The 25,198-nt window shown below is 51.8% G+C and overlaps 3 protein-coding genes across 3 annotated transcripts; 1 reads left to right on the top strand and 2 right to left on the bottom strand.

The window, feature by feature from the left end:
• Positions 1-700: 700 nt before the first annotated feature.
• On the top strand, positions 701-4,333 carry LOC150042034 (C-type lectin domain family 4 member D-like). Its single transcript, XM_090325189.1, has 6 exons — positions 701-898; positions 1,358-1,444; positions 1,774-1,878; positions 2,483-2,634; positions 3,253-3,368; positions 4,085-4,333. The coding sequence occupies exons 1-6, from the start codon at positions 871-873 to the stop codon at positions 4,284-4,286; spliced, it is 690 nt and encodes a 229-aa protein (XP_090181315.1). The 5' UTR covers positions 701-870; the 3' UTR covers positions 4,287-4,333.
• A 668-nt stretch (positions 4,334-5,001) lies between these two features.
• Clec4e (C-type lectin domain family 4 member E) lies at positions 5,002-11,041 on the bottom strand. The gene is made up of 6 exons (XM_090325114.1): positions 10,998-11,041; positions 9,392-9,484; positions 7,994-8,080; positions 7,304-7,455; positions 5,758-5,873; positions 5,002-5,234 (listed from the first exon to the last, which is right to left on the bottom strand). Exons 1-6 carry the CDS (start codon positions 11,032-11,034, stop codon positions 5,078-5,080), a joined length of 642 nt encoding a protein of 213 aa, XP_090181240.1. The 5' UTR covers positions 11,035-11,041; the 3' UTR covers positions 5,002-5,077.
• A 6,091-nt stretch (positions 11,042-17,132) lies between these two features.
• Positions 17,133-18,692, bottom strand: LOC150042032 (uncharacterized). The gene is made up of 2 exons (XM_090325113.1): positions 18,631-18,692; positions 17,133-18,175 (listed from the first exon to the last, which is right to left on the bottom strand). Exon 2 carries the CDS (start codon positions 18,165-18,167, stop codon positions 17,268-17,270), a length of 900 nt encoding a protein of 299 aa, XP_090181239.1. The 5' UTR covers positions 18,168-18,175; positions 18,631-18,692; the 3' UTR covers positions 17,133-17,267.
• Between the last annotated feature and the right edge of the window lie 6,506 nt (positions 18,693-25,198).

The following is a 25,198-nucleotide window of genomic DNA, read 5'->3' as shown; positions in this document are numbered from 1 at the left end:
CCAGTCTCGAGTCTTGGTTTCAAAACAAATATGTCCCCTAGTCTTTCTCGGTGGCATTTTCTATGAGAAAATGTCTTTCTTGACTCACAAGATTATTATTATTATTATTAATTTCATTGGCGATCAGAAATACATTCACTTTCTTCCCCAGGCTGGCTTTGGACTGTGATCCTCCTATCTCAGCCTCCTGAGTAGCTGAGCCACCAATCCTGGGCTATAACTGCCTCGTAAAATACCCAGAAATGGAGACTGGGAGTTTGGCCTAGTGGTTAAAGTGCTTGCCTAGCATGCACGAAGACCTGGGTTCGATTCCTCGGTACCACATACATAGAAAAAAGCCAGAAGTGGTGCTGAGGCTCAAGTGGTAGAGCTCTAGCCTTGAGAAAGGCCAAGGACAGTGCTCAGGCCCTGAGTTCAAGCCCAGGACTGGCCGAAAAAAAAATCCAGAAACAGAAGAGAAGGATGTTTGTTGCTTTTTTCTTAAGTCAGTTTCTTTTAGAGCAAGCACCAAACATTTTGTCTAAATGAATGCCAAGAAAACGCAGATAACTACCATGACACAGCCCGGCACTCAACATGCTTCTGGAATGTTCTATGGTCTGGTGTTCGAGGTGGTTTCCTCAATTTCCTTTTTTTTTTTTTTTCCTTTGCTGCAACTGCTGGTGGGGCCAAAGGAAAGCTCGGCCTTGAAGAACACTTCTCCTTTTGTCGTCACTGTTTTCCGTGTGGTCAACGCCATATTATCACCAGGACGCATAAGATCTTTAGATCTTCTGTCAGCCATAAGCATTCCTGAATTATCGAATTCCTCCAGCCTCAGGGAAATGGGAAAATGTTGACCAATTTGGCAATACAGGAGGAAAATAAATAATGGAACGGGAAGAAATGCAGAAGAAAGGTGAGTTGTTTTTCTTCCTCTCTCCTTAATAATTTGCATTTATGCTTTTGTGTATGTGTGCCAATCCTGGGACTTGAACTCAGTGCCTGGGTCCTGTCCCTGAGCTTTTATGTAACTTTGAACCATAGCTGTTTTGTTATTTATTATTATTATTATTATTATTATTATTATTATTGTGGTTCTTTAAGAGTCTGCCCATTGGAAATAAGAGTCTCACAGATTTTCCTGCCCAGGTTGGCTTTGAACCCTGATCCTCAGAGCTCAGCTTCCTGAGTGGCTGGGATGACAGATGTGTGTGGTCAAACTTCTGACCTGGATGTTGATAGGCAGACACAAGGATTCCTAGTTCTTCACGTTCCTCTCACGTGTACCTGTCCTGTGGCGGGGCCTGGCTTTGGTTTTCCCTGTGGCAGGCTAGAGAATAAAGGGATTTGTGTCTGTCTTTCCACGCTCACCCAGGCGGTCATTCTGCTCACTGGATCCCATGCGCCTGCGCGCTTTTCCTCAGCCTGCTCCTCTTCACTTGCTTTACTGCCAACGTTTTCGGTGAGTATTGTTAGAGTTTTGGGGTTCTTTTTACCCCCCCCCCTCAGCCTCCATCCACATATCCACATAGAAAGTATTCAGTGGCCCGGATCTTACCCCTGTCCTCCCAACCTCTCAGGAGACTGAGATCTTAGAGGATGGTGGTTCGAAGCCTGGGAGACTCTCTTCTCTCCAGCAAAAAGCCAGAAGTGAGGTTGGGGTTTAAAGTGGTAGAGCGCCAGCCTTGGGCTGAAGAGCTCAGGGACAGCGCCCAGGCCCTGAGTTCAAGGCCCATGACTGACCCCCCCCCAAAATAAATAAAAAACTAATTTTCCCCCTCTCCTTTGCAGTGACCCATCACAACTTTCTCCGCTGCGAGAGGAGCGTGTTCATGTTCCCAGGATACCATAAAAAGGTGACATGTACCAGAGAAGACCCAGGACCCCCAAACCCAGGTGACAGAGAGGAGAGAATGTCTCTCCATTCCCCCCTGGAAGCCACAGTCTTTCTCAAGCCAGAGCCAGGTGCTCAGGAGGCTGAGATGGAGGCTCATGGTTCAAAGCCAGCCTGTGGAAGGAACGTCCATGAGAACCCTTGTCTCCAATGGGTCAGCCAAAAGTCAGGAGTGGAGCCGTGGTTCAGGTGGTGGAGCACCAGTGTTGAGTTTGAAAAAGCTAAAGGACAGGGCGCAGGTCGTGAGTTCAAGTCCCAGGGATGGTATTTAATTTTTTTTCTTTTTTTGCCAGTGCTGGGCTTGAGCTCATGGCCTGAGCACTGTCCTTGGGCTTTCTCAAGGCTAGAGCTCTACCCCCTGAGCACCATTTCCAGCTTTTTTCTATGTATGTGGTACTGAGGAATCGAACCCGGGTCTTCATGCATGCCAGGCAAGTGCTCTACCACTAGGCCACACTCCCGGACCTTAGGGATGGAATTTAAAGACACGTTAGAGACAGGTTTCTTTAAGTTTAGGGGCGGGGGTCATCCTGCCATCACCCCCGTGGGTGTCAGGGTGTGGGGTAACTGGGGTGTCCCGGTGAGCCCCACTTCCTCTGCCCCCAGGCGGGTCCTGGCACTGCTGCCCCGAGGGCTGGGAGGGCCTGCGGCCCAGCTGCCTCCGCCCATTCGGGGACAACAGGACCTGGGTGGACAGCGACAGGAACTGCTCGGCCCTGGGCGCCCGCCTGGCCTCGCTCCCCACCCGGGACCAGCTGGTGAGGGGCCGGGCTGCAGGGGGGAGGGGGGAGCCCCACCTCCCCCTTCCTACCCCTCCTCAGGTCCTGCCCTCCCTCCCCACCCCTCCTCAGGCCCCAGCCCTCCCCCTCCCTCCCCACCCCTCCTCAGGCCCCAGCCCTCCCTCCCTACCCCTCCTCAGGCCCCAGCCCTCCCTCCTCACCCCTCCTCAGGCCCCTGCCCTCCCCCTCCCTCCCCACCCCTCCTCAGGCCCCTGCCCTCCCCTCCTCCCCTCTCCCCTCCTCAGGCCCCTCCCCTCCTCCCCTCTCCCCTCCTCAGGCCCCTGCCCTCCCCCTCCCTCCCCACCCCTCCTCAGGCCCCTGCCCTCCCCTCCTCCCCTCTCCCCTCCTCAGGCCCCTGCCCTCCCCTCCTCCCCTCTCCCTCCCCTCCTCCCCTCTCCCTCCCCTCCTCCCCTCTCCCCTCCTCAGGCCCCAGCCCTCCCCTCCCGTCCTCCCCCACCGCAGGCGGGATCTCCGGGACTTGGAGACGTGGTGGAGCGGGGTTTCAGGAGAGGCTATGAGAGGGGCGGGGCGGGGCGGCAGGGGGCGGGGCCTCCGCTCCTCCCGACCTCCGCTCGCGCCCTCCGCTCCGCCCCGCAGGCCTTCGCCGCGAGCCTCCTGGAGCCGGGCTCCGCCTACTTCCTGGGACTCACCTACGACCCGGGCGCGCGCCGCTGGCGCTGGGCGGACGGGGCGCCGCTCGACCCGGGAGCCGGGTGAGCGCGGGGCGGCCGGGCGGAGGGGCGGGGCTGGGGGGCTGGGTCTGGGCGAGGGCGGGGCCTGGGTGTAGGGGCGGGGCTGGGGGGGCTGGGCCTGGGTGAGGGCGGGGCCTGGGCGGGGGCGGGGCCTGGGCGGACGGGGCGCCGCTCGACCCAGGAGCCGGGTGAGCGCGGGGCGGCCAGGCGGAGGGGCGGGGCCTGGGAGGGCGGGGCCTGGGTGGAGGGGCGGGGTCTGGGTGAAGGGGCCTGGGCAAGGGCGGGGCCTGGGCGGGGAGGGGGCCTGGGCGGAGGGGCGGGGCCTGGGTGGAGGGGCGGGGCCTGGGCGATGCCTGGGAGAGGGTGGGGCCTGTGCAGGTGGGCGTGGTCTGGGCATCGGGGCGGGGCTCTGTCGGAAAAGCTGGGTCTCGGGCTGGGCCTGTGCGGGTGGGCGTGGTCTGGGCGATGTGGGCGGGACCTGGGCAGCGGGCAGGGCCTGGGCGCCGCCCCTGAGCCCCTTCACTCCCGGCCGGCGCTGTACCATGGGAGCCACCGCTCCACGTCTTCCATTTTTCCCGTGGTTCCTGGGAAATCATTGCCTCATGGACTTTGGTGCCGGGAGCTGACTTTGAACCGAGATCGTTCGATCTCAGCCTCCTGAGCGGCTGGGGGCCCATCCCACACGCCGGGTGACTTCCCCTGGTCCCCCACCCCGCTCGATCGCTCGCTCCTCGCAGGTCCGGACCCGGGCCCCACCCCGACGCCCTCCAGGACCGACTCTGCGCCGTGCTGGTGAACCTCGGGGAGCGCTGGGCGTGGAGCGGCGCGCCGTGCGGGGCCCCGGCGGGCCGGGTGTGCCAGCTGCCCGGGGCGGCCTCGCCCCGCAGCCCCGCGCCGAGCCGGGCCGGGCCGGGCCGGGCGGTGGAGCGCCAGCCCTGAGCGACCCCAGGACGGCGCGCAGGCCCAGGGCGGGGATCAAATAAAGAATCCCCTCGGCAAACGGTGTGTCCAGGGCAGGCGGCGACCGGGGCGGGGCGGGGCCTGGGGCGGGGCGGGGCCTGGGGCGGGGATCGAATAGAGAATCCCCTCGGCAAACGGTGTGTCCAGGGCTGGCGGCGACCGGGGCGGGGCGGGGCCTGGGGCGGGGCCTGGGGCGGGGCGGGGCGGGGCCTTGACGCGGACTCGCGCCCCGGCCTTCTCACCAGCGCTGCCCTGAGCCTCATCATCATCATCATCATCATCATCATCACCATCATCACCACCATCATCATCATCATCATCATCATCATCATCATTATTATTATTACTATTCCTGGTCTTGAGCTCCAGGCCTGGGCATCTCTTGCTCAAGGCTGGCGCTCTACCACTTTGAACCCTAGCCTCACTTCTGGCTTTTTTTTGCTGGTTCACTGGAGGGAAGAGTGTCTCAAAAGTTTCTTTTCCTGGCTGGCTTTGAACCTCCATCCCCAGCTCTCAGCCTCCTGTGTAGCTGGGATTACAGCTGGGATGGGCGTCTGACAGCATTTCTTTCTCTGTAGATGGCACGGGGGTTGTGGCCAAGAATCTTCCAGTCCCTGCCATGAAATTCAACACTGACAACCATTATTATTTATTAATATTATTATTATTATTATTATTTATTGGTAGTGGAGTCCTCTGGCTGCGTCCTGGGGGAGGGGGACTGGTGTCCTTTTCTTCTCTCCCCATCTCTTTGTGCCTGGCGAGTCTTCTTAGGCCCACACGGGGATTTCTGGCATTTCACAGACCCGGGGCATGTTGTACAGGCAGGGTATGTCGTTCCAGTTTTTCCTGGGGTTCGGGGAGTCTCTTATGGTGGCACAGTCTTCCACCGTGAGCAGATTGTTGGGTTCACTTTCATCCCAAAAGCTGAGGAAAAGAGACAGACAAGAAGAAGAGCGGATGTCTTCAATCCCGGACAGAGGGGGAAGATGGAGCCGGAACACGAGACAAAGTGCATGTCTGTCCTTGGATTTCACAACCATTGTATGAACTAAATAGTCCAGGCCTATTATTATTATTATTATTATTATTATTATTATTATTATTGTTATTGTGCTGGTCCTAGGGCTTGAACCCAGGGCCTGGGTGCTATCCCTGAGCTTTTTCTTCCCCACTCAAGACTGGCAGTCTACCCTTTAAGCCCCAGCATCACTTTCATTTTTTTTCTGGTGGTTCCTTGGAGATCAGAATCTCATGAACTTTCCTGCTTTGGAACTGTGATCCTCCTATTTCAGCATCCAGGATGAGAGATGTGAGGACCAGAGCCTGGCTTTGCCATTGGTTATGACCATGGAGACAAGTGGCATGCACTTCATGGGAAGGAGAGGAATCTGGGCACGGGGGGTTCACATTGGAATGGGGGGTTCACTCCCCCGTGGCAGGAACTCACCTCAGGAGCTTTCTGAGGGGCGTGTCATCCACCCACTGCCACTTCCCCTCCACCACCTGGTCCGAGAGGCCAATGAAGAATTCCCTCTTCTTGGGTTTGGCGTAGTAGAGGAATTCCTGCGGAGACCCAGAGCCTCAGGCTTCACCCACGCCGGGGTGGCCAAAGGGCCAGGACAGAACCCCAACTGTGACCCCACTACTCCCCCCTCTGATCAATTCTGCCCAACGCAATTCAACCAATAACGTATTCCAAGGGTTTCCACCATGATTGGTAAACCATATCTGGCATCGATCAGCCAGTCATCTGTTTATCCATCCATCAATCCGTTGTCATCTGTCAGGCAATCGATGAGCTATGGTCCATCTGCCTCTCATTGACCTATCATCCGTCTATGGTGTGTGGATCATCTATCCGCCATCTACTGTCCACCAATGCACCCAGCATCCACTTACCTCTCTTCTGTTCTCTCTCCGCCATCCGTTTCTCTCTCATTCATCTTTCACCTATCATCCATCCAGCCTTTATCAGTCGTCCATTTATGGATCATCTCTCGATATCTCTCATCTGTCCTCTATCTCATCTGTATCTGTCTATCCACCTACCCATCCAGCTACCCATCTGTCTTTCTATCCATCTATCTAGCCATCCATTTGTCATTCTATCCATCCATCTAACTATCGACTATCTCCCCATCCACTCATCCATCCATCTATGTATGTATTATTATGTATCTCTATTTCTCTATCATCTATCTGTCCATCCATCCATCCATCCATCCATCCATCCATCCATCCATCCACATATCTATCTAGCCATCTATCTGTCTGTCTGTCTGTCTATCCACCCATTCATCTATCCACCTATGTATTATCTATTTATCTATTTACCCATCTATCATCTGTCTGTCTGTCTATCCATCCATCCATCTGTCCACCTATCTAGCCACCCATCCATTCATCCATCTATTTATCATCTAAGAATCCATCTATCCATCCATCATTCTATCCATCCATGTAGCTATCATTTGTCTGTCTGTCTGTCTGTCTATCTATCTATCTATCTATCTATCTATCTACCTGTCTGTCTATCTCAAAACATTATCAATCACAGCTAGAGACTGGACCATAATTCCTTGCTCTCTGAGCCTTCTTCCCCACCCCTTCCTCTCCAGCAGTGGAACTCCACAGAAAAGCCATCCTTTTCTCTTTCTTTCGGGCTGGGCTCTCACCATCATAGTAAAGATAAGTGTGAGTCAGGCCCTGCTGGCACACACCTGTCATCCAGCGAACGAGGAGACAATGGGTGAGACCATGACCTGCAGTGAACCAGCAAAAAGCTGCACGTGGAGGCGTGGTTCAAGTGGTAGAACACCAGCCTTGAGTCGGAGCCAGAGCCAGGCAAGATGGGGAGCCTCTGAGTTTATGTCCCAGGACACACACACACACACACACACACACACACACACACGTGTACAAGGGTGGAAAAGGAGCTCAGGGCACAGGGCCTTCTAGAACCTTCTAGAACCTTCCTTCTGCTCCCTCCGTACCTGCTCCTCCAGTGAGTTGATGACCACCAGCTGGGCCCCCATCCCCGAGCAATTCCTCACACTTGCTCCCCAGTTCATGGTGTTCACAGAAAAGTAGTAGCAGCTCGTCTGGAAATGTTCCCAATTCTCTGGGCAGCAGCTGTGGACCAAACCTAGGAGGGGAGATGTGTCAGGAGAGCCTTGGGTAAACTGAGTCAGGAGACCTGGCGTGGCACAGCTGACGGGGAGTTGGAGATTCAGAGTCCAACGTCTTGCTGGGGCATCAGTAGCTTCTGCCTGTCATCCCAGCCACCCAGGAGACTGAGATCTGAGGATCAGAGTTCAAAGCCAGCCCGGGCAGGGAAGTTTGTGAGACTCCGATCTCCAGTGAGCCAGCCCCCCCCCCCGCCACCCCGAAAAGCTGGAAGCTGAGCCATGGCTCAATGTAATCTATGATGTGTAATAATACACATATCCTGCATCCAATATCTGTGTGTGGGTCCTGGGACTTGAACTCAGGACCTGGATGCCGTTCCTGAGCTGCTTTCACTCAAGGTTTGGCGCTCTACCACTCGAGCCACAGCTCCACGTCTGGTTTCCTGGTGGTTCCCTGGAGATCAGAGTCTCACAGATTTTCCCGCCCAGGCTGGCTTTGAACCGTGATCCTCAGATCTTTTTTTCTTTGACGTTGGATTCCGGAGTGGGTCCTACCAGATTGGTCGTGATGGCAGGAGATCCTGTCAAACCTTGTGTGGGGTTGGAAGTTCTTGTCACATGTTTGTAAGCTGCGATATGTCACTGGAAAAAGGCAAGGGAGCCGTTAGCATTCAAGATGGTAGCGGGGAGACGATGATGATGTTGAACAAAGAGTTTCAATTCCACAAGTCAGGAACAAAGACCAATGTCACCCCCCCCCAAGTCACTGAGATTCACTTTGTAATACCTATGGAATAGAGTGATATATTTCCCTCCCTCCTTCTGCTCATTAAAAAGGAAATCCAGGAGCCGGGAGTGTGGCCTAGTGGTTAAAGTGCTTGCCTAGCATGCACCAAGACCCGGGTTCGATTCCTCGGTACCACAAACATAGAAAAAAGCCAGAAGTGGTGCTGAGGCCCAAATGGTAGAGCTCTAGCCTTGAAAAAGCCCAAGGACAGTGCTCAGGCCCTGAGTTCAAGCCCAGGACTGGCAAAAATAAATAAATAAATAAATAAAAGCACAAATCTACGGTTTTACGGTCATTGAACCAGGTGTGGTGGCTCACGTCTGGAGTTCTGGCTACTTGGGGAGCAGAGAATGTAGGGGGGGGAGGGAATTAGGGTTCAAGGGCAGCCAGGTAAAGAGAATATGATTGGGGGAACTGGCCCCCTTTCTCAACCAGGGTCGGGAGTGGTGAGGAGTGCTTGCCACAGTCAGTCAACAAGAGGGATGACCAGGGAGAGAACTCCAGCCCAAGCCAGCCTGGAGAGCGTAGAGCAAGACTTCACCTTCAAAATAACCACGCGCAAAAAGGGTCTGGAGGCGTGGTTCAGTTGGTAGAGCGCCTGCTCCACAAACAAGGCTGTTTCCTCTTACATCCCAGAGTGGGGGACATGGGGGAGAGGAGATTATTCCGTTAGTTTCTTACCTACGTTTCCTTCTACTGGTGGAGGCCCTGGGCTCTCTGCCTCAAAGATCTACATTTCCCAATTTTTAAAAATTGATGTTTACTTCTTTATGTCTCTATTTATTTACTTATCACAATTTTGGTGCCTGTCTTGGGTCTTGAACTCACGGCCTGGGTGCTGTTCTGAGCTTTTTTTTTTTCACTCAAGGCTGGCTCGCTACCACTTAAACCACAGCACCATTTCCTTTTTTTCTGGGGGTTCCCTGGAGAGGAGAAGAGTCTCCCAGACTTTCCTGCCTGGCCTGGCTTTGAACCGTGATCCTCAGATCTCAGCCTCCTGAGTTGTTGGGATGATGGGTGCGAAGCATGCGCAAGGCAGGGTAGGAAAGTCCATGAGATTCTCCAATACTCAGAAAAAGCCAGAAGCGGCGCCGTGGCTCATGTGGCAGAGGCCCCAGCCTTGCCTACAAAGAGAGAATCTGATGGGTTTGGCTGGCTGAACTCACCCGCACATCTGGTGACAAAACAGAGGCTGAGGAATCCGATGGACGTGCCCGCCGCCGCCACGAGGAACCTGTGAGAAGCAAAACAGCCTCTCTCTGGAGAGAGAACCACGCCACCGTCAGTCTGCCCCACACAAGACACACGGACACTGAAGACCCAGCCCTTTCCTGGCACTAGAGCTCGTGCCTGGAATCCCAGCTCCTCGGGAGGCTGAGACCCGAGGATCCAGGTTCAAAGCCAGCCCGGGCAGGAAAGTTTAGGAGACTCTGATCTCCAGTGAACCAGCAAAAAGCTGAAAGTGGAGCAGTGGTTCAAGTGGTAGAGGACCAGCCTTGCGTGAACAAGCTCAGGGAAACACACACACACACACACACACACACTGCCATTTTCACACTGGGTGGTGGATCCTGCTTTGCCCTAAGTTTCTCAGTTTTATAGTCTCATTTTTTCACTTCTAGTTGCGTTATTATCTTTCTGCACCAGCTCTGGAACTTCAACTCAGGACCTGAGCACTGTCCCTGAGCTTCTTTTGCTCAAGGCTCCCCTTGCAGTTTTTGGTGGTTCCTTGAGATCAGAGTCTCATGGACTTTCCTGCCCAGGCTGGATTTGAACCCTGATCCTCCGATCTCAGCCTCCTGAGTGGCTGGGATGCCAGGCAGGAGTCACCGGCCCCTTTCCTCCCCCTTCCCTCGTCTCTACTGTCTTCTTGTCTCCCCTCCTCTCTTGTTTTCCGGCTGCCATCTGCGGCTCTTGGTGAATGAAGGAGAAAACAGGAAGGTTCTGGAAGGATGCACCCCCCCCCCGCCCCAAAACCTTCCCCCCTTCCCCTGTTCCCCCCCTGCCACCAGAGCCCTGTGGGAAGGGAGAGCAGTGATCGCGTCTCTGGACACTCCTTGGTGAACCTTCTAGAACAATCTCCCCCCTGCCCCCCGGGCACGTGTGCACACACACACACACACACACACACACACACACACACACACGATCTGCGTGTGTCTCTGTCTCTGCCTCTTCCCCTCACCTGCTGTGTCTCTGTCTCCTTCTCTACCTCTCTGTGTGTCTGTGTCTCTCACTGTGGATGTCTCTGTCTGTCTGTCTGTCTGTCTGTCTGTTGGTATCTCTATGTCTGTCTGTCTGTCTCTGTCTCTCTCTCCTGTCTCTCTGTCTCCCTCACCCTCTGTCAGTCTGTTGGTATCCCTATGTCTGTCTGTCTCTGTCTCTGCTGCTGTCTCTGTCTGTCTGTCTGTCTGTTGATGTCCTTGTCATCTTATCTATGTCTGTCTGTCTGTCTGTCTGCCTGCCTGACTGTCTCTCTGTCTGTCTGTCTCTGTCAATGTGTTGACATGCTTGTCTGTCTGTATCTGTGTCTCTGTCTCTCTGTGTGTCTGTCTGTGTGTTGACATCCTTGTCTGTCTGTATCTGTGTCTCTGTCTGTCTGTGTGTTGATCTCCTTGTCTGTCTTATCTGTGTGTCTGTCTGTGGTTGATCTCTTTGTCTTATCTGTGTGTCTGTCTGTGTGTTGACAGCCTTGTCTGTGTGTGTCTCTGTCTGTCTGTCTGTCTGGCCCTCTCCCCCTGCCATGGCTGTCCCCGATGGTGGCATCTTTACCTGCATGGGGGCCGGCGTGGGGCTGAGTGGAATCCATGCTCTCCTCTCCCTGGTTTCCTCAAGCGACTGTGGGGCAAGGAGGTGGAGGCCGCCGGGGTCAGGGGAGGGGGCCGAGGTCGGGCTGGCTCCGGCTCGCCCCGTCTTGCACAAGACGTGGGCGCCTGGCTACTCTTGCCTCACTTTGGAAAGGAAATGGGGAAATTCACTAAATAGACCTTATTTGTTTTTTTTTCCAGTCCTGGGCTTGAACTCAGGGCCTGAGCACTGTCCCTGGGCTTTCTCAAGGCTAGAGCTCTACCACTTGAGCCTCGGCACCACTTCTGGCTTTTTCCGTGTGTGTGGTACTGAGGAATCGAACCCAGGGCTTGGTACATGCTAGGCCAGCACTCCACCACTAGGCCACACTCCTGGCCTGAGGAGTCAGGCCAGGTGCTGGAATCCCAGCTACTCAGGAGGCTGAGATCTGAGGATCTTGGTTCAAAGCCAGCCTGGGGCAGGAAAGATCCTGAGACTCTTATGTACAAAAATGAAGCACCAAAAGGGTGGATGTGAAATGGAGTGGTGGTTCAAGTGGTAGAGCGCCAAGCTTGAGTGAAAGAGCTCAGGGACAGCGCCCAGGCCCTGAGTCCCTGAGTTCAAGCCCCAGGACACACACACACACACACACACACACACACACACACGCACACACAGAAGCAGAAGTCTGGCATACAGGGCTTGGTAATCCCCTCATTTGATGAAACACACTTTTCCATTACCAAGGGACAGCAAATAGTTTTGGTTCTGAGGGGATTTTTGCTATTTGGACAACTTGGGCAATGGCCTTTTCCACTCTTCATGGTAAAATAACATAAATACCATGAAATGTTGGAGCCAGGCATTGGTGGCTCACGTCTGGAATCTCAGTTACTTAGAAGGCTGAGAGCTGAGGATCATGGTTCAAAGCCAGCCAGGGAAGGAAAGGCCATAAGACTCTCATCTCCAATGAACCAGCAAAAAAAAAAAAGTAAGAAGTGGTGTTGTGGCTCAAGTAGTAGAGCGAAAATACCATATTAAATGAGATGGCAGTTTTACTTTTTCGGCAATTTCACATTGAGATTTCATGTATGTATTTATTTATTTGCCAGTCCTGGGGCTTAAACTCAGGGCCTGGGCACTGTCCTTGGACTTTCTCAAGGCTAGAGCTCTACCGCTTGAGCCTCAGCACCACTTCCGGCTTTTTCTATATATGTGGTACCAAGGAATCGAACCCGGGTCTTCGTGCATGCTAGGCAAGCACTTTAACCACTAGGCCACATTCCTGGTCCCCTTAGGCTTTTTCAAGGCTAGAACTCTACCGCTTGAGCCACAGCACCACTTGAGGTTTTTCTGGTGGTTTATTGGAGATAAGAGTCTCAGGGATTTTCCTGCTCTGGGCTGGCTTTGAACCGTGATCCTCAGATCTCAGTCTCCTGAGTTGCTGGGATGGTAGACGTGACCTGCTGGCACTGTTTTACTTTTCTTTGGACTGACCACAAGCTTGACTTAATTTCCTGCGCTTGTGGCTTTGGTGTGCTCATTTAAACTACTTCTAATTCTCCTCTTTGCATTCGATGACTTTTTTTTTTGAGGTTTTTTTTTTTTTCTGCCTCAACTTCCAGGCAGCCAAGGTTGGGGGTGTAGCTCAGGGGAACCCACAGCCCCCCCATTCTGCAAAGAAACTTTGCAATCTTCCCAGCCTGTTTTCCATCCAGCAGCTTCTGTCCTAATTGGAGGCAGGTGGCTGAGCCCCCAGGCACAACTTTGAAGAGACTTCTTAATTGGGGTACATTTGTTGATTGCCAATCAAAGCGTCCCCCCCCCACCCCAAAGAGGAACCTGGAAGTTACAAGTCATTAATTAAAAGTTTGCTTTTGCCACAGAGGCACTGAGAACCCAGCCCGGGAGTTTCTCACACCAATTTGTGGTGCAAATTGCTAAAGTGGGTCCGCAGGGAGAACTCTCAATTAGGTTCAATTAGGAAGTTGGCAAAGTTGGTTTCACACACCTGGCCAACATTCCACGGGACTTTCCAATGTCAGGGGCATCTGTAGGCTTTGTTTTTTTTTTTTTTTTTTTGCCAGTCCTGGGCTTGAACTCAGGGCCTGAGCACTGTCCTTGGACTTTCTCAAGGCTAGAGCTCTACCGCTTGAGCCTCAGCACCACTTCCGGCTTTTTTCTATGTATGTGGTACCGAGGAATCGAACCCGGGTCTTCATGCATGCTAGGCAAGCACTTTAACCACTAGGCCAAACTCCCGGCCCAGGCTTTGTTTTTTGATTGGGGGGTGGGGAGAGGTTGGTCCTGGGGCTTGAACTCAGGGCCTGGGTGCTGTCCCTAAGCTTTTTCTACTCAAGGCAAGAGCTCTGCCACTTAGGCACCACTTCCGGCTTTTTCTGTGTATGTGGTACTCAGGAATCGAACCCAGGGCTTCATGCACGCTAGGCGAGCACTCTACCACTAGGCCACGCTCCCAGCCCTGTGTGATTGTTTTTTTTTTTGGCCAGTCCTGGGCTTGAGCTCAGGGCCTGAGCACTGTCCTTGGGCTTTCCTCAAGGCTAGTGTTCTACCCTGTGCCACCACACCATTTCTGGCTTTTTCTATGTATGTGGTACTGAGGAATTGAACCCGGGTCTTCGTGCATGCTAGGCAGGCACTCTACCACTGGGCCAAACTCCCAGCCCCTATGTGTGATTGCTTTTAAAAGAACTCTTAGGCTGGGCACTGGTGGCTCACGCCTGTTATCCCAGTTACTCAGGAGGCTGAGATCTGAGGATCAGGGTTCAAAGCCAGCCCTGGCCAGGAAAGTCCATGGGACTCTAATCTCCCATGAACTAGCAAAAAGCCAGAAGTGGCGCTGTAGCTCAGCAAAAGTGCCTAGGCCCCGGGTTCCAGCCCCTGGGTTGGACACTAAAACCCAGAATAAAACGAAAACCTAGTACCCAGGTAAGCAACTTCTGGAATGCTCTGTTTCCAGAAGCTGCTTTCCGGGTGGCCTGTCCAGAGCCAAATCCCAGAGGTGGCCACGAGGGGGCGTGCGGGGCCTCGCCTGCTGCAGAAACCCCAGTGAACCCTTTCCACCCAGCCCCGAAGGCCTCATAAATCCGTTTTTTCACTTTTAGTACCACATGCTTTATTTATCTAGTTAGACAGGCACAGGGTGTTGTTTTATTTAATTTATTTTTGCCAGTCCTGGGTCTTAAACTCACCGTCCTTGGGTTTTCTCAAGGCTAGAGCCACATTTGCGCCTCAGCACCACTTCAGGCTTTTTTCTATGTCTGTGGTACTGAGGAATTGAACCCGGGTCTTCCTGCTTGCTAGGCAAGCACTCTACCACTAGGCCACACTCCTAGCATCTGCTTTATTAATTTTTAAAAAGTTAGTTTTCAATAACTGCACAAAGCACATTGACTTTTTTTTTTTTTAGTCCACGCTGGCTTCTAAAATTCACTGCCTTTTCTGCCTAGCTGGGCCAAGTTCCAGGACTGTGGATGTCTGTGACCACGGTGGGTTATTAGCATGTGCGTGTGTGTGTGCATGTGTGTGTCTTAGGCCTTGAACTCAGGGCCTGGTCACTGTCCCTGAGCTGCCTCTGCTCAAGGCTGGTGCTTTACCACTTGAACCACAGTGCTACCTGCAGCTTTTTTTTTGCTGGTTCATTGGAGATAAGAGTCTCAGGGATTTTTTCCTGCCCAGGCTGGCTTTGAACCGTGATCCTCCTGAGTAGCTGGGATTATAGACGCTTTGATGTTTTGACAACTCTCTCCTAAGTCGAAAGTGATCTTTATAGAGAAATCTCTTTGAAGCCTTAAACAAAATTGGGGGTGGGGGGTGGCTGGGAGCTGATGTCTCATGGCTGTCATCCCAGCGACTCAGGAGGCTGAGATCTGAGGATCAGGGTTCAAAGCCAGCCCTGGCCAGGAAAGTCCATGACACAGCTGTCTCCACTGAATCATCAAAAAGCCAGAAGAGGTGCTGTGGCTCAAGTGGTAGAGCGCCAGCCTAAAGGAAAAGAAGCACAGGGACAGCGCCCAGGCTCTGAGTTCAAGCCCCAGGACCGGCAAAACCATTGTAAGCAGCATGGAGTGCTCACGTTTTGCCTTCTCTGCCCTTGATTGAGCTCAGCCATGCCACCTGCAAAGTTGTCTGGCAGGTGCTAAGTTAGCCAGAGTTTACTTTTCCTGCCTGCGGGCTTCTGGGAACTTCCCGTGCTCTGGGGACCTGGAGGAAGTTGAGTGGCCCCAGGCCTGGCGTGGGTGAAAACCCACAAGAGAAATCCAGTCCCCCCCGGGGCCGGAACTAAGTGTCTGCTTAATGAGGCCCTCTCTGCGTCCCAAGGGGTTCTGCTTGAATGCAAACAAGCTCTCCCTGCAGCTCTTCCCGGGAGGGAAGTCGAGGCAGATGCAAGCCCGAGGCACAGGCCGGTCCCCAGCTGCCAAGGCTTCTAAACTTTTAGCCATCTTGACAACACCACTAACCACCAGGAAATGGAGTGCTGTAGCTGTGGGCAAGGAAAGTGGGGTGGGGGGGTGGCCCCAAAGCAAGAATTGTTACTCCTTATCCCCCTTGTAAAATGCTACCCCTGTAATCACCTTTATAAGAATATAATTATATATTATGGGTATATATTTGGGTATATATTTGTGTATATTTCTAGATTTCTAAAACATACTGGTCCTGAGACTTGAACTCAGGGCCTGGATGCTATCCCTGAGTTTTATTATTCAAGGCTGGCGCTCTACCCCTTGAACCACAGAGCCACTTCCGGTTTTTTTTGTATATCCCTGGAGATAAGTGCCTCATAGACTTGTTCTACGTGGGGTTGGCTTTGAACCACGATCAAGGACCTCCTGAGGGGCCGGGATTACAGGTGTGAGTCACAGGTGTCTGGCCTAATAAACATGGTCGCGATGTAGTGTCATCTAGAATCCACATTAGAAAAAGAAATTCTATTCCACCTACTAATAATCATCAGGCTGAGAAAGAAGAAAATTAGGAAAATATTCTGGTATATATGTGCATCTATAAATATAATATGTAACAATATTTTACGTATATATTTGTATACTATATGCACATATTTCCATCACATAATATATTTATATTATGTTATGTATGTATGTTATATGTATATTTATCTAATATATACATTATATATGTATATCACATGTACAGACTTAACCAAGGCTGTAAAAGACCTCTAGATGGAAAATAGTAAGTCAATAAAGAAACAAAGATAAGAGTCTCATGGACTTTAGTGCCCAGGCAGGATTTGAACCATGATCCTCAGATCTCAGCCTCCTGAGTAGCTAAGATAAACAAACAACTCAGAAAAAATTGGGAGTGGGTGCTGTGGTCCAAGTGGTAGAGCACCAGCCTTGAGCCAGAGGAGACTCGGGAACAAAGTCCAGGTCCTGAGTTCAAGCCCCAGGACCAGCAAAAACAAAAAGCAAACAATAAAACAGAACAAAACAAAATGAACTGAAGGGCTGGGTGGCAAAGCTTCCGCCGGCATCCCAGCTACTCAGGAGGCTGAGGTCTGAGGATCGGGGTTCAAAGCCAGCCTGGGCAGGAAAGTCCATGAGACTCTGATCTCCAAAGAACCACCAGAAAACTGGAAGTGGTGCTGTGGCTCAGGTGGTAGAGCACCAAGCTGTTAGCAAAAAAAAAAAAAAAAAGGGGGTCAGAGACAACACTGCAGCAACTCAGGCCTTCAGTTCAAACCCCAGGGGCAGCATTCACCAAACCAAAAAACCAGAAAGCAAAACAGAGAGAGCAAGAAGGGAAGGAGGAAAGGGAGGAAGGAAAGATAGCAAATACCTGATTTATTTAATTTTTGCCTATTTGTTCATTTGTTTGTTTTTACCACTCCTGGGACTTGAACTCAGGGCCTGGGCTCCGTCCCTGAGTTTCTTTTGCTCAAGGCTGGCGCTCTACCACTTGAACCACAGCTCCACTTCCACCTTTTTTTTCCCCTGCCTACTGAGGAATCAAACCCAGGTCTTCCTGCACGCTAGTCCAGCCCTCTACCACTAGGCCACCCTCCAGGTCCCCCCCTTTTTTTTTTCTCTCCTTGGTAGAATGAAGCGAATGACTCAACCAACACAGCTCCCAGATCCCACACTTGTTTAATTTAATTATATTTTTTCCCCCCACCAAGTGGAAAAGAGCTTCGTAGCGATTTCAGAAAGCTTTCCCCTCTTTCTGTTCAGGTGGACAAAGCAGGGGGGGGCATAGGCATATCGGGGGGGGCTAGCACTTGGCATAGCGTTTGTGCCTGGCAGACAGTGCCCTGCCAGTGAGGATGTAGGCATGGATGGTGTAAAGGAAGAAAAAGGTACAGAACAACATGGTAGCCCCAGCAAAAGTAGCCAGAATGGTGATGGTCATATCTTTTTCCTGGGTGCCCAGAATCACACAGGTGTGAGGCCCCGGGCACAGGCGTGTGCTACACGTGATGTATGGTTGAATGAGAGGCCGTTGGTGATGAAACAACACCACCAGGAAGCCCGCCTGGATTCCCATCTGGATGAGAAAATAGACGAGGTAGAGGATAAGCAGGGGTTTTTCATGGGATAAATCATAAACCTTGTCTTCCTTGCTTTGGTCCACGGCGACTCGATGTTTGTCTTCTCTTTCCTTTCCTTCTTCTCTGTCTTCTTCCTCTTCGTCCTCCCTTTCCTTGTCTTCTTCTCGCTCCTCTGCAGCTGCTTCTTCTCCATCTCCTTCTTCTTGGGACTCTCTGTCTCCTTCTTCTCTTTCTCCTTTCCGTCCTCCTCTGTCTCTTTTTGCTTCTTCCTCCAGGTATTTCCTCTTCAGCAGGTTCGTTTGTTTGTGGATTATATGGTAGACGATAAATTCCATCACGAAAAAGATGGAGGAGAAGGTAAAACCCACCAGGTACCAAATGCCCAGAAAAGGCACTGTGAAATGGCTCTCAAAACACTCGGCCACGCAGGCCTCGGAAATGTCCTGGTGGCACTGGAAATCCTGCTGCATCCTTATCCACGAGAACTGGACAATGTACACCACCGAGGCATAAATCACAATCACCCCGAACCACAGCGTGCGCCCCATATAGAAGTTTGTGGGGTCCCTGGTTAGCTGTAAAATTGTGGACCCCACGCCCAGAAACTTGGTCCGCTCTGACATCTTGGAACCTGAGAAGACAAGAAAAGACAAAATAGCAACAGGAGGCAAAAGAAGACAAGATCAATGTTCTTGTCTGCTTTTAATGTTTTGGTTTTTGTTAATTAATTTATTTTATTTTATTTTAGGTGGCTCAGCCTGGGTTTGAACTCAGGGAGAAGTCTCAAAGTGCCTTGAGTTGTTTTCTTTCCTTGTTCACTCAAGGCTGGGCGCTCTACCACTTGAGCCACAGCACCACTTCCGGTTTTTTGTTTTGCTGGTTCCTTGGAGAGCAGAGTTTCCCAGATCTGCCTGTGCTAGGCTGGCTTTGAACCACGGTCCTCACATCTCAGCCTCCTGAAGAGCTGGGGTGCAGGCCTGAGACACGGGGACACCCTGCTCACACTGGGTTTCTGAAGCCCTCTCTGCACTTCTTTCTGTTGACTCTCATTTGCCAAATTTCGCCAGGCCACCGGCTTCTGTTCACCTTCCAATGTGCCAACCTGTGCCAATCAACCCTGCGTCCAGCCAACGGCCTGTTCCAACTGCCACAGAACCCGCCGGGGGGCCTGGATGCCCGTGTTTAAAGGGATACCTTCCCCCGCTCTCTCTGACAAACACATGAGATGGGGTCTCTTTTGTTTTTTTCCTGCACCAACTGTCCCATCTCCGATCACCAATTCCCCTCTCTCCATTACACCAAGCTGGCTCGATGGAGTTATTTCAGATTTCCATTGATTTCCTTCTTTCCTTCCTTCCTTCTTTCCTTCCTTCCTTCCTTCCTTCCTTCCTTCCTTCCTTCCTTCCTTCCTTCCTTCTTTCCTTCCTTCCTTCCTTTCTTCCTTCCTGTCAGTCCCCAGGCTCGAACTCAGGACCTGGAAACTGACCCTGAGCTTCTTTCACTTCCAGTTTTCTGGTGGTTCATTGGAGATAAAAGTCTCCCAGACTTTCCTGCCCAGGCTGGCTTTGAACCACGATCCTCAGATCTCAGCCTCCTGAGTAGCTGGGATGATGGGTGTGAGGGAACTAATTAGTTACCAGAAAACCAGAAGTGGGGCTGTGGCTCCAGGGGTAGGGTGGTAGCTCTGAGCTGAAGAGCTCAGGGACAGCGCCCAGGTCCAGAGTTCAAGCCGTGTGATCCACAAAACTAATCTCCAATAGGGCCGGGAGTGTGGCCTAGTGGTAGAGTGCTTGCCTAGTATGCATGAAGCCCTGGGTTCGATTCCTCAGTACCACATACACAGAAAAGGCCGGAAGTGGTGCTGTGGCTCAAATGGTAGAGTGCCAGCCTTGAGAAGGCCAAGGACAGTGTCCAGGCCCTGAGTTCAAACCCCATGACTGGCAAAAACAAACAAACAAAGAACCATTAACCCCCCCCAAAACTACAATGTGTAACAGCTGCCCCAAGACTAAAGTTCACAAGACGCTAGGGATAGTCTCAAATCTCCACAGCAGGACAGCGAGTGGTGACACAACCCACATTCTATGGGAAGAGGAAAGAAAACACATTTCCCTAAAACCAGGAAAAAGATGTGGCTATCCTTTATTCTTACTTTTCCTCTGTTGCATGATTGAGCTCTCAGCCACAGCAATAAGACAAGAAAAGGAATTAAAAGGATTAGAATAGAAAAGGAAGAGGTAAGATTTTTTTCCCTCCACCCCCCCAGTCCTGAGGCTTGAACTCAGGGCCTGAGCACTGTCCTTGAACTTCTTTTGCTCAAGGCTGGCGCTCTATCACTTGAACCACAGCACCACGTCTGGTTTTCTGGTGGTTCATTGGAGATCAGAGTCTCATGGACTTTCCTGCTCAGGCTGGCTTTGAACCACGATCCTCAGATCTCAGCCTTCTGAGTAGCTGGGATGCCAGGCTTGAGCGCCAGCGCCTGGCTTCCATTTTATTCTGTACCAATAACAGGTTGAGAAAAAGAAAATGAAGGAGACAATCTCATTCACAAGTGGCTACCTGAGGAGCTAAGAAGCGTCCCCCCCATTCTGAATTAGCAGCCATCTTGTTGTTTGCATTAAACTCTGAGTGACCCAGAGTGCCCATACATTAAAGAAACAGGATTGTGGTGTCCATAAGTTCCAGGAACTGACGTGTCTGCATTTAAATTAGAATTCACATCAAATCCAAGGACAGCATCTCAGCTCAGGGCCTCCTCCTAAGCTCCGCTGTGTGGGGTGCAGGACGAGATCCAAGCTGCACCCCACCTTTGTAGTTCAGAGCATCTGACTCTCCTTGGTGGTCTCTTTGGTGGTCGTCCTGAGACTGGGGCATTACAGTTGGGGGCTCTTCCGGGATTCCCCCGGAGAACCCCGAGACCCCAGACCTCGAAGGTAAAGAAACAGCGCTGTTGATTTGTCTTGTCCTGTCATCTGTCTATCTCTGTTGATTTGTCTTGTCCTGTCATCTGTCTGTCTGTCTGTCTCACTACTCGTAGGGGTAAGTCAGTTTGGTTTTTGACCGGCACTGACCGGGAAGGTCTCCTAACCAAGACTCAAGCGGCCCACCTTGAACTTGGGTCTGCTCCTTCTGTTTCTCCACAGATGTCAGCAGACCAGCGTGAGAGATCTCCCTCTGGTGAGTCTTTTAAGACTCAGGCCTGTCTGTTTTGTGTCTTCTTGATACTTGTCTTGCCCATTGTTATTTTGTGGACTGAACGACTGACGGGACCAGAAACCATGGGAAATACTCCATTTAGCGCCTTGGACTTGACTCTAGCTCACTGGAAAGAAGTTAAGAAAATAGCTCAAAACCAAAGTGTAACCGTGAAGAAAGGAAAATGGATCACCTTATGTCAGGTAGAATGGCCCGCCTTTGAGGGAGCTAATTGGCCGCCCGAGGGGAGCTTGGACAAAGGGAAGATCAGAAAGTTACCACTCTTAATCTACACCCCTCGTTCGGGCCATCCAGACCAGGTTCCCTGGAGGGAACTCGAAGACAAGGACACCCCTGCTTGGGTTAGGCTCTTTCCTACCTCCAACTCCTTCCCCTAAGACACAGAGGGAGGGAAAAGGGGACAAAGGAAAAAAATGAAGGAGAAAGAGAAGTTATTCCCCTGCATACTCCCCACCCCAGCTGATGCCCTGAGGATGCAGATGGTCAACTACACTTCCATTACTGGCACTTTGCCACCGGAGATCTTTACAATTGGCGTATTCAGAACGCCCCCTTTTCTGAGAAACCCCAGGATTGAATTCGCTTGCTTGACCCGCTCAGATGATCACGTTTGCCTACCTAAGTCAGGCCAGCACAAGAAAGATTTTCGAGAAATCCGGATTTCCATGCAAGCAGGAAATTTTAGACGGTCCTCTTCTCCGATTAAGAAGCAAAAGCCCAAACCCCAATGGGGAGTGGGGAAGACTCAGTGTGTCTATTGCAAGAAGGACGGGAACTGGATCAAGAATCGCCCGGAGCTAGCCAAGAAAAAGGAAAAAGAACAGAAAGTAGGATCGAGGGTGCTGCCAGCCTTTGAGCTGCCTGAGGACAGTGACTGAGGGAGTCGGGGCTCAGTCCCCCTCCCTGAGCCCAGGGTACCATTGAAAGTGGAGGGGAATCCGATCCCGTTTATGGGAGACACGGGAGCAGATTATGATTGCTTATAAGCATTTTCCCAAGCATGGGCAGAAACGGGGGGAATGGAACTGGCAAAACACTGTCCCCCAATCTTTGTGGAACTCAAGGCTGGGGCCTACCCAGTCAAAATCCACCAGTACCCCCATGCTATGAGAAGCATTTGTGGTGGAGAATAAGGGGCTAGCAAAGGGAGGGCTCCCCCAGCCAATTGGACCTTGGGAATAGACTCCCCCAGGGGACATCTGCACAAAGAGCAGAACTGGTGACACTAACGAAAGCCTTCCCGATGGGAAAGGGAAAGCCAACGCCCCCAGTCAACCCGTTACAAAAGGAGCTCACCTCCTTGTATTGGGAAGGCGATTTTGACAGAAATCAAACCTGGAAAACTGGGATACAAATAGCTGCTCGTTTCTGTGGACACCGTTTCAGGATGGGTTGAAGCCTATCCCACAAAGCATGAGACTGCAAATGTCCTGGCTAAGAAGATCCGGGAAGAGATCCTACCATTGATTGGGTCAGACAATGGACCGGCCTTTGTCTCAAAAGTAAGTGAGGGATTAGCCTCTGCATTGGGGACAGACTGGAAATTGCATTGTGCTTATAGACCCCAGAGTTGAGGACAGGTAGAAAGAATGAGCCGGACTCTAAAAGAGACCTTAACTACACTGGCCTTGGAGACTGGCGCAGACTGGGTGTCCCGCCTTCCTTTTGCTCTGTTTAGAGGGAGCCATTCTCCCCACCAGCTTGGACATGGTAACTGATAATCCAGTAACTGGGGGGGCGACAGGTCCTCGAGTCTCTACTGGACCTCAGTCCCCTTGGTTCCCTGACCTACATTTTGATTTATGCCAGCTAGGAAAGGGCACCAAACCCACATTTATTTCCGGGCTTGTGCATTTTATGTCTGCTCCAAGCTGGGGGGCTATTCAACCTGTGAGGGGGGCCCCAGGATTATTTCTGTGCCTGTTGGGGATGCGAGACCTTTGCCACAGACTGGAAAGCAACAGGGGGAGACCTATTAGACATTCGAGGACTGGACCCCAGATCAAGCTGAAGTTTACAGAGGGAGGAAAGAAGGACCAGACTTGGGGAGTGGGTAAAAACATGGGGTCTCCGGCTTTATAAATGCTATTTGGGAAGAGATGGGTCTATCCCAACGGAAAACACGGGCATTCTATTTGCTGTCAAGCTTATTGCTAAACCTATAACGAACATGGCTGTGTGTCAACATTAAAGCCCACACCACCCACTGAGGGACCAACCCTGGCTCCTATCCCAGCAGGATCTCAGGGCCCCCTGTCTTCACCCCACCCTAGCTCTGGGTCCCAAGCCTTCACACAAGTCTATTTCTACTTCTTTACCCCCTCGTAAGAATTCCTTAGGCAACTGGCTGCAGAAATCCTCTACGATCCTAAACCATACATGACCTAATCTGCCTGGCTCTTGCTGGCTTTTGGCTATGATGCTGCCTCACCTTATTAGAAAGGGATTGCTGACTCCGACGAGGTGTCCCAAGCCAAGAGGGATGGATCTTGCAGGTGGAGGGCAAAGGCGGGCCTCAGTTTACCCTGAGTCACTGGCTCAGGTACCTGTGTGGGCACAGCAGGGAAAGAAATGGCCTTTTGGTGTCGCCACGCCGTTAGCATTGAATCAGGGCCTGTCTACCGGCTGCCTCTGCAAGATGCCTGGTGCCTGGACCCCCTGTGTACCCGCCACTGTCCTGACACCCCTGTGTATTGGTACAACTGAGGCCCATTTATTACTCAACCCCAGATTGCTTTCATCATCTGCAGGACTCTTGGAGGCAGCTGCGTTCAGAGCGTAGCCCCAGATTCAAAAGAGAGCCCGGCACCGCCATTACCAGGCCAGCTTCCCCTGTCCAACCCAGAGGGGAGAGCAAGACAAGGGAGGAGACAATCCCCCCATTCTGAACCCAGCCTTGCCTTTGCATTTCGGGGTGCCTGGCTCTCCTGGGTGGTCGTCCTGAGCCTCGGGCATGACACGGCCAAAATAACATCAGAAAACAGGATCAGAATGACAGGACTGAAAATTAAACAGGAGGAAGCAGGCGTCGGGCGCACGCCTGGAGTCCCAGCCAGCCAGAAGGCTGAGGGCTGAGGAGCCGGGTTCAAAGCCAACCCCAGCAGGAAAGGCTGGAAAACTCTGATCTGCAGTGAACCAGCAAAAAGTGAGGAAGTGTTAAAACCCTAGCCTTGAGCACCAACGCTCAGGAGCAGACACACGCGTGTGCACACACACACACACACACACACACACCCGCTGGCCATTTCCACACCACCCTGCAGTGCGTGTGTGGGAGAATCACCATGATGGACGCCTTCCTCCTCGCGAAACCCGGGCGTGGAGTGGGAGAGGGAGGGGAGATTCGAACTCACAACCACCCGAGAGGTCTCCTCCAGGAGCTTAGTGTGTGGACTCAGGCCTAGGAATCAAGGAACAAGTAGGGCGTTTCTGGCACCTTCCATCATTCATTCACTCACTCACCAAGTTTTGTCCTCTCCATTCATTCACTCATTCAGTCACTCACCGACCCCCCGTCCTCATGTGCTCACTCACTCATTCACTCATTCATTCACTCATTCACTCACAACTCCTGTCTTCATCTGCTCACTCACTCATTCATTCACTCATTCACTTACTCATTCACTCACTCACTGACTCCTGTCCTCATCCATTCATTCACTCACTCACTGACTCCTGTCCTCATCCATTCATTCACTCACTCACTGACTCCTGTCCTCATCCATTCATTCACTCATTCATTCACTCATTCACTTATTCATTCACTCATCAACTTTGGTCCTCTCCATTCTCTCATTCATTCATTCATTCACACATTGACGTAATCATTCACCCACTCACTGACTCCCGTCCTCATCCATTCACTCACTCACTCATTCATTCATGCATTCACTTACTCATCCAATCACTGGTTCACTCATTCATTCATTCATTCTCTCACCATTTACTCACTCACTGGTCCACTCATGCACGCATCCATGCACTCACTCCCCCCTCTAGTTTGCTCACCCAACTCCTCCTCTCCCTCCCTCCCACCCATCCTACCACTCATTCACTCATTCAGTCAGTCCTCTCCTTCATTTGTTCACTTATTCATTTGCTCAATCGTTACCTTACTAACTGAACTTATTTACCTAACGAACTTCCTCCCTCCGCTTGGCCACGCATTCACTCACTCGATCCACTCATTCATTTGTTCACTCACTCAGTCCACTCATTATTCAATCAACCCAGTCATTCATTCATTCACTCACTCACTAACTCGTTCATGTACTCATTTACTTAACCACCTCCTTCCCTCCTCCAGCTCATTCATTCATGTACTCACTAATTCCCTCAATCATTCAATCCACTCATTCATTTACTCACTCTGTCCTTTGCTGGACTTTCTCCCTCACTGGAGCTATCCAGGCTCAGCAGGCCCCCTAGGCTTCAG

This window comes from Megascapheus bottae, chromosome 37 (assembly GCF_031878675.1).
Source record: "Megascapheus bottae isolate mThoBot1 chromosome 37, mThoBot2.hap1, whole genome shotgun sequence".
NCBI lineage: Eukaryota > Metazoa > Chordata > Mammalia > Rodentia > Geomyidae > Megascapheus > Megascapheus bottae.
This window is presented reverse-complemented; position numbering and strand designations above follow the sequence as displayed.

Excerpts from the sequence above, each read along its gene's own strand:
- LOC150042034 (XM_090325189.1), top strand. The coding sequence starts at position 871 with ATGGAACGGGAAGAAATGCAGAAGAAAG. Across the intron at positions 1,879-2,482 it reads CCCAGGACCCCCAAACCCAG|GCGGGTCCTGGCACTGCTGC; the intron begins GTGACAGAGAGG and ends CTCTGCCCCCAG. Across the intron at positions 3,369-4,084 it reads CCGCTCGACCCGGGAGCCGG|GTCCGGACCCGGGCCCCACC; the intron begins GTGAGCGCGGGG and ends CGCTCCTCGCAG.
- Clec4e (XM_090325114.1), bottom strand. The coding sequence starts at position 11,034 with ATGGATTCCACTCAGCCCCACGCCGGCCCCCATGCAG. Across the intron at positions 8,081-9,391 it reads TTTTGTCACCAGATGTGCGG|TGACATATCGCAGCTTACAA; the intron begins GTGAGTTCAGCC and ends GCCTTTTTCCAG. Across the intron at positions 5,235-5,757 it reads CCCCTCAGAAAGCTCCTGAG|CTTTTGGGATGAAAGTGAAC; the intron begins GTGAGTTCCTGC and ends TCTTTTCCTCAG.
- LOC150042032 (XM_090325113.1), bottom strand. The coding sequence starts at position 18,167 with ATGTCAGAGCGGACCAAGTTTCTGGGCGTGGGGTCCACAATTTTACAG.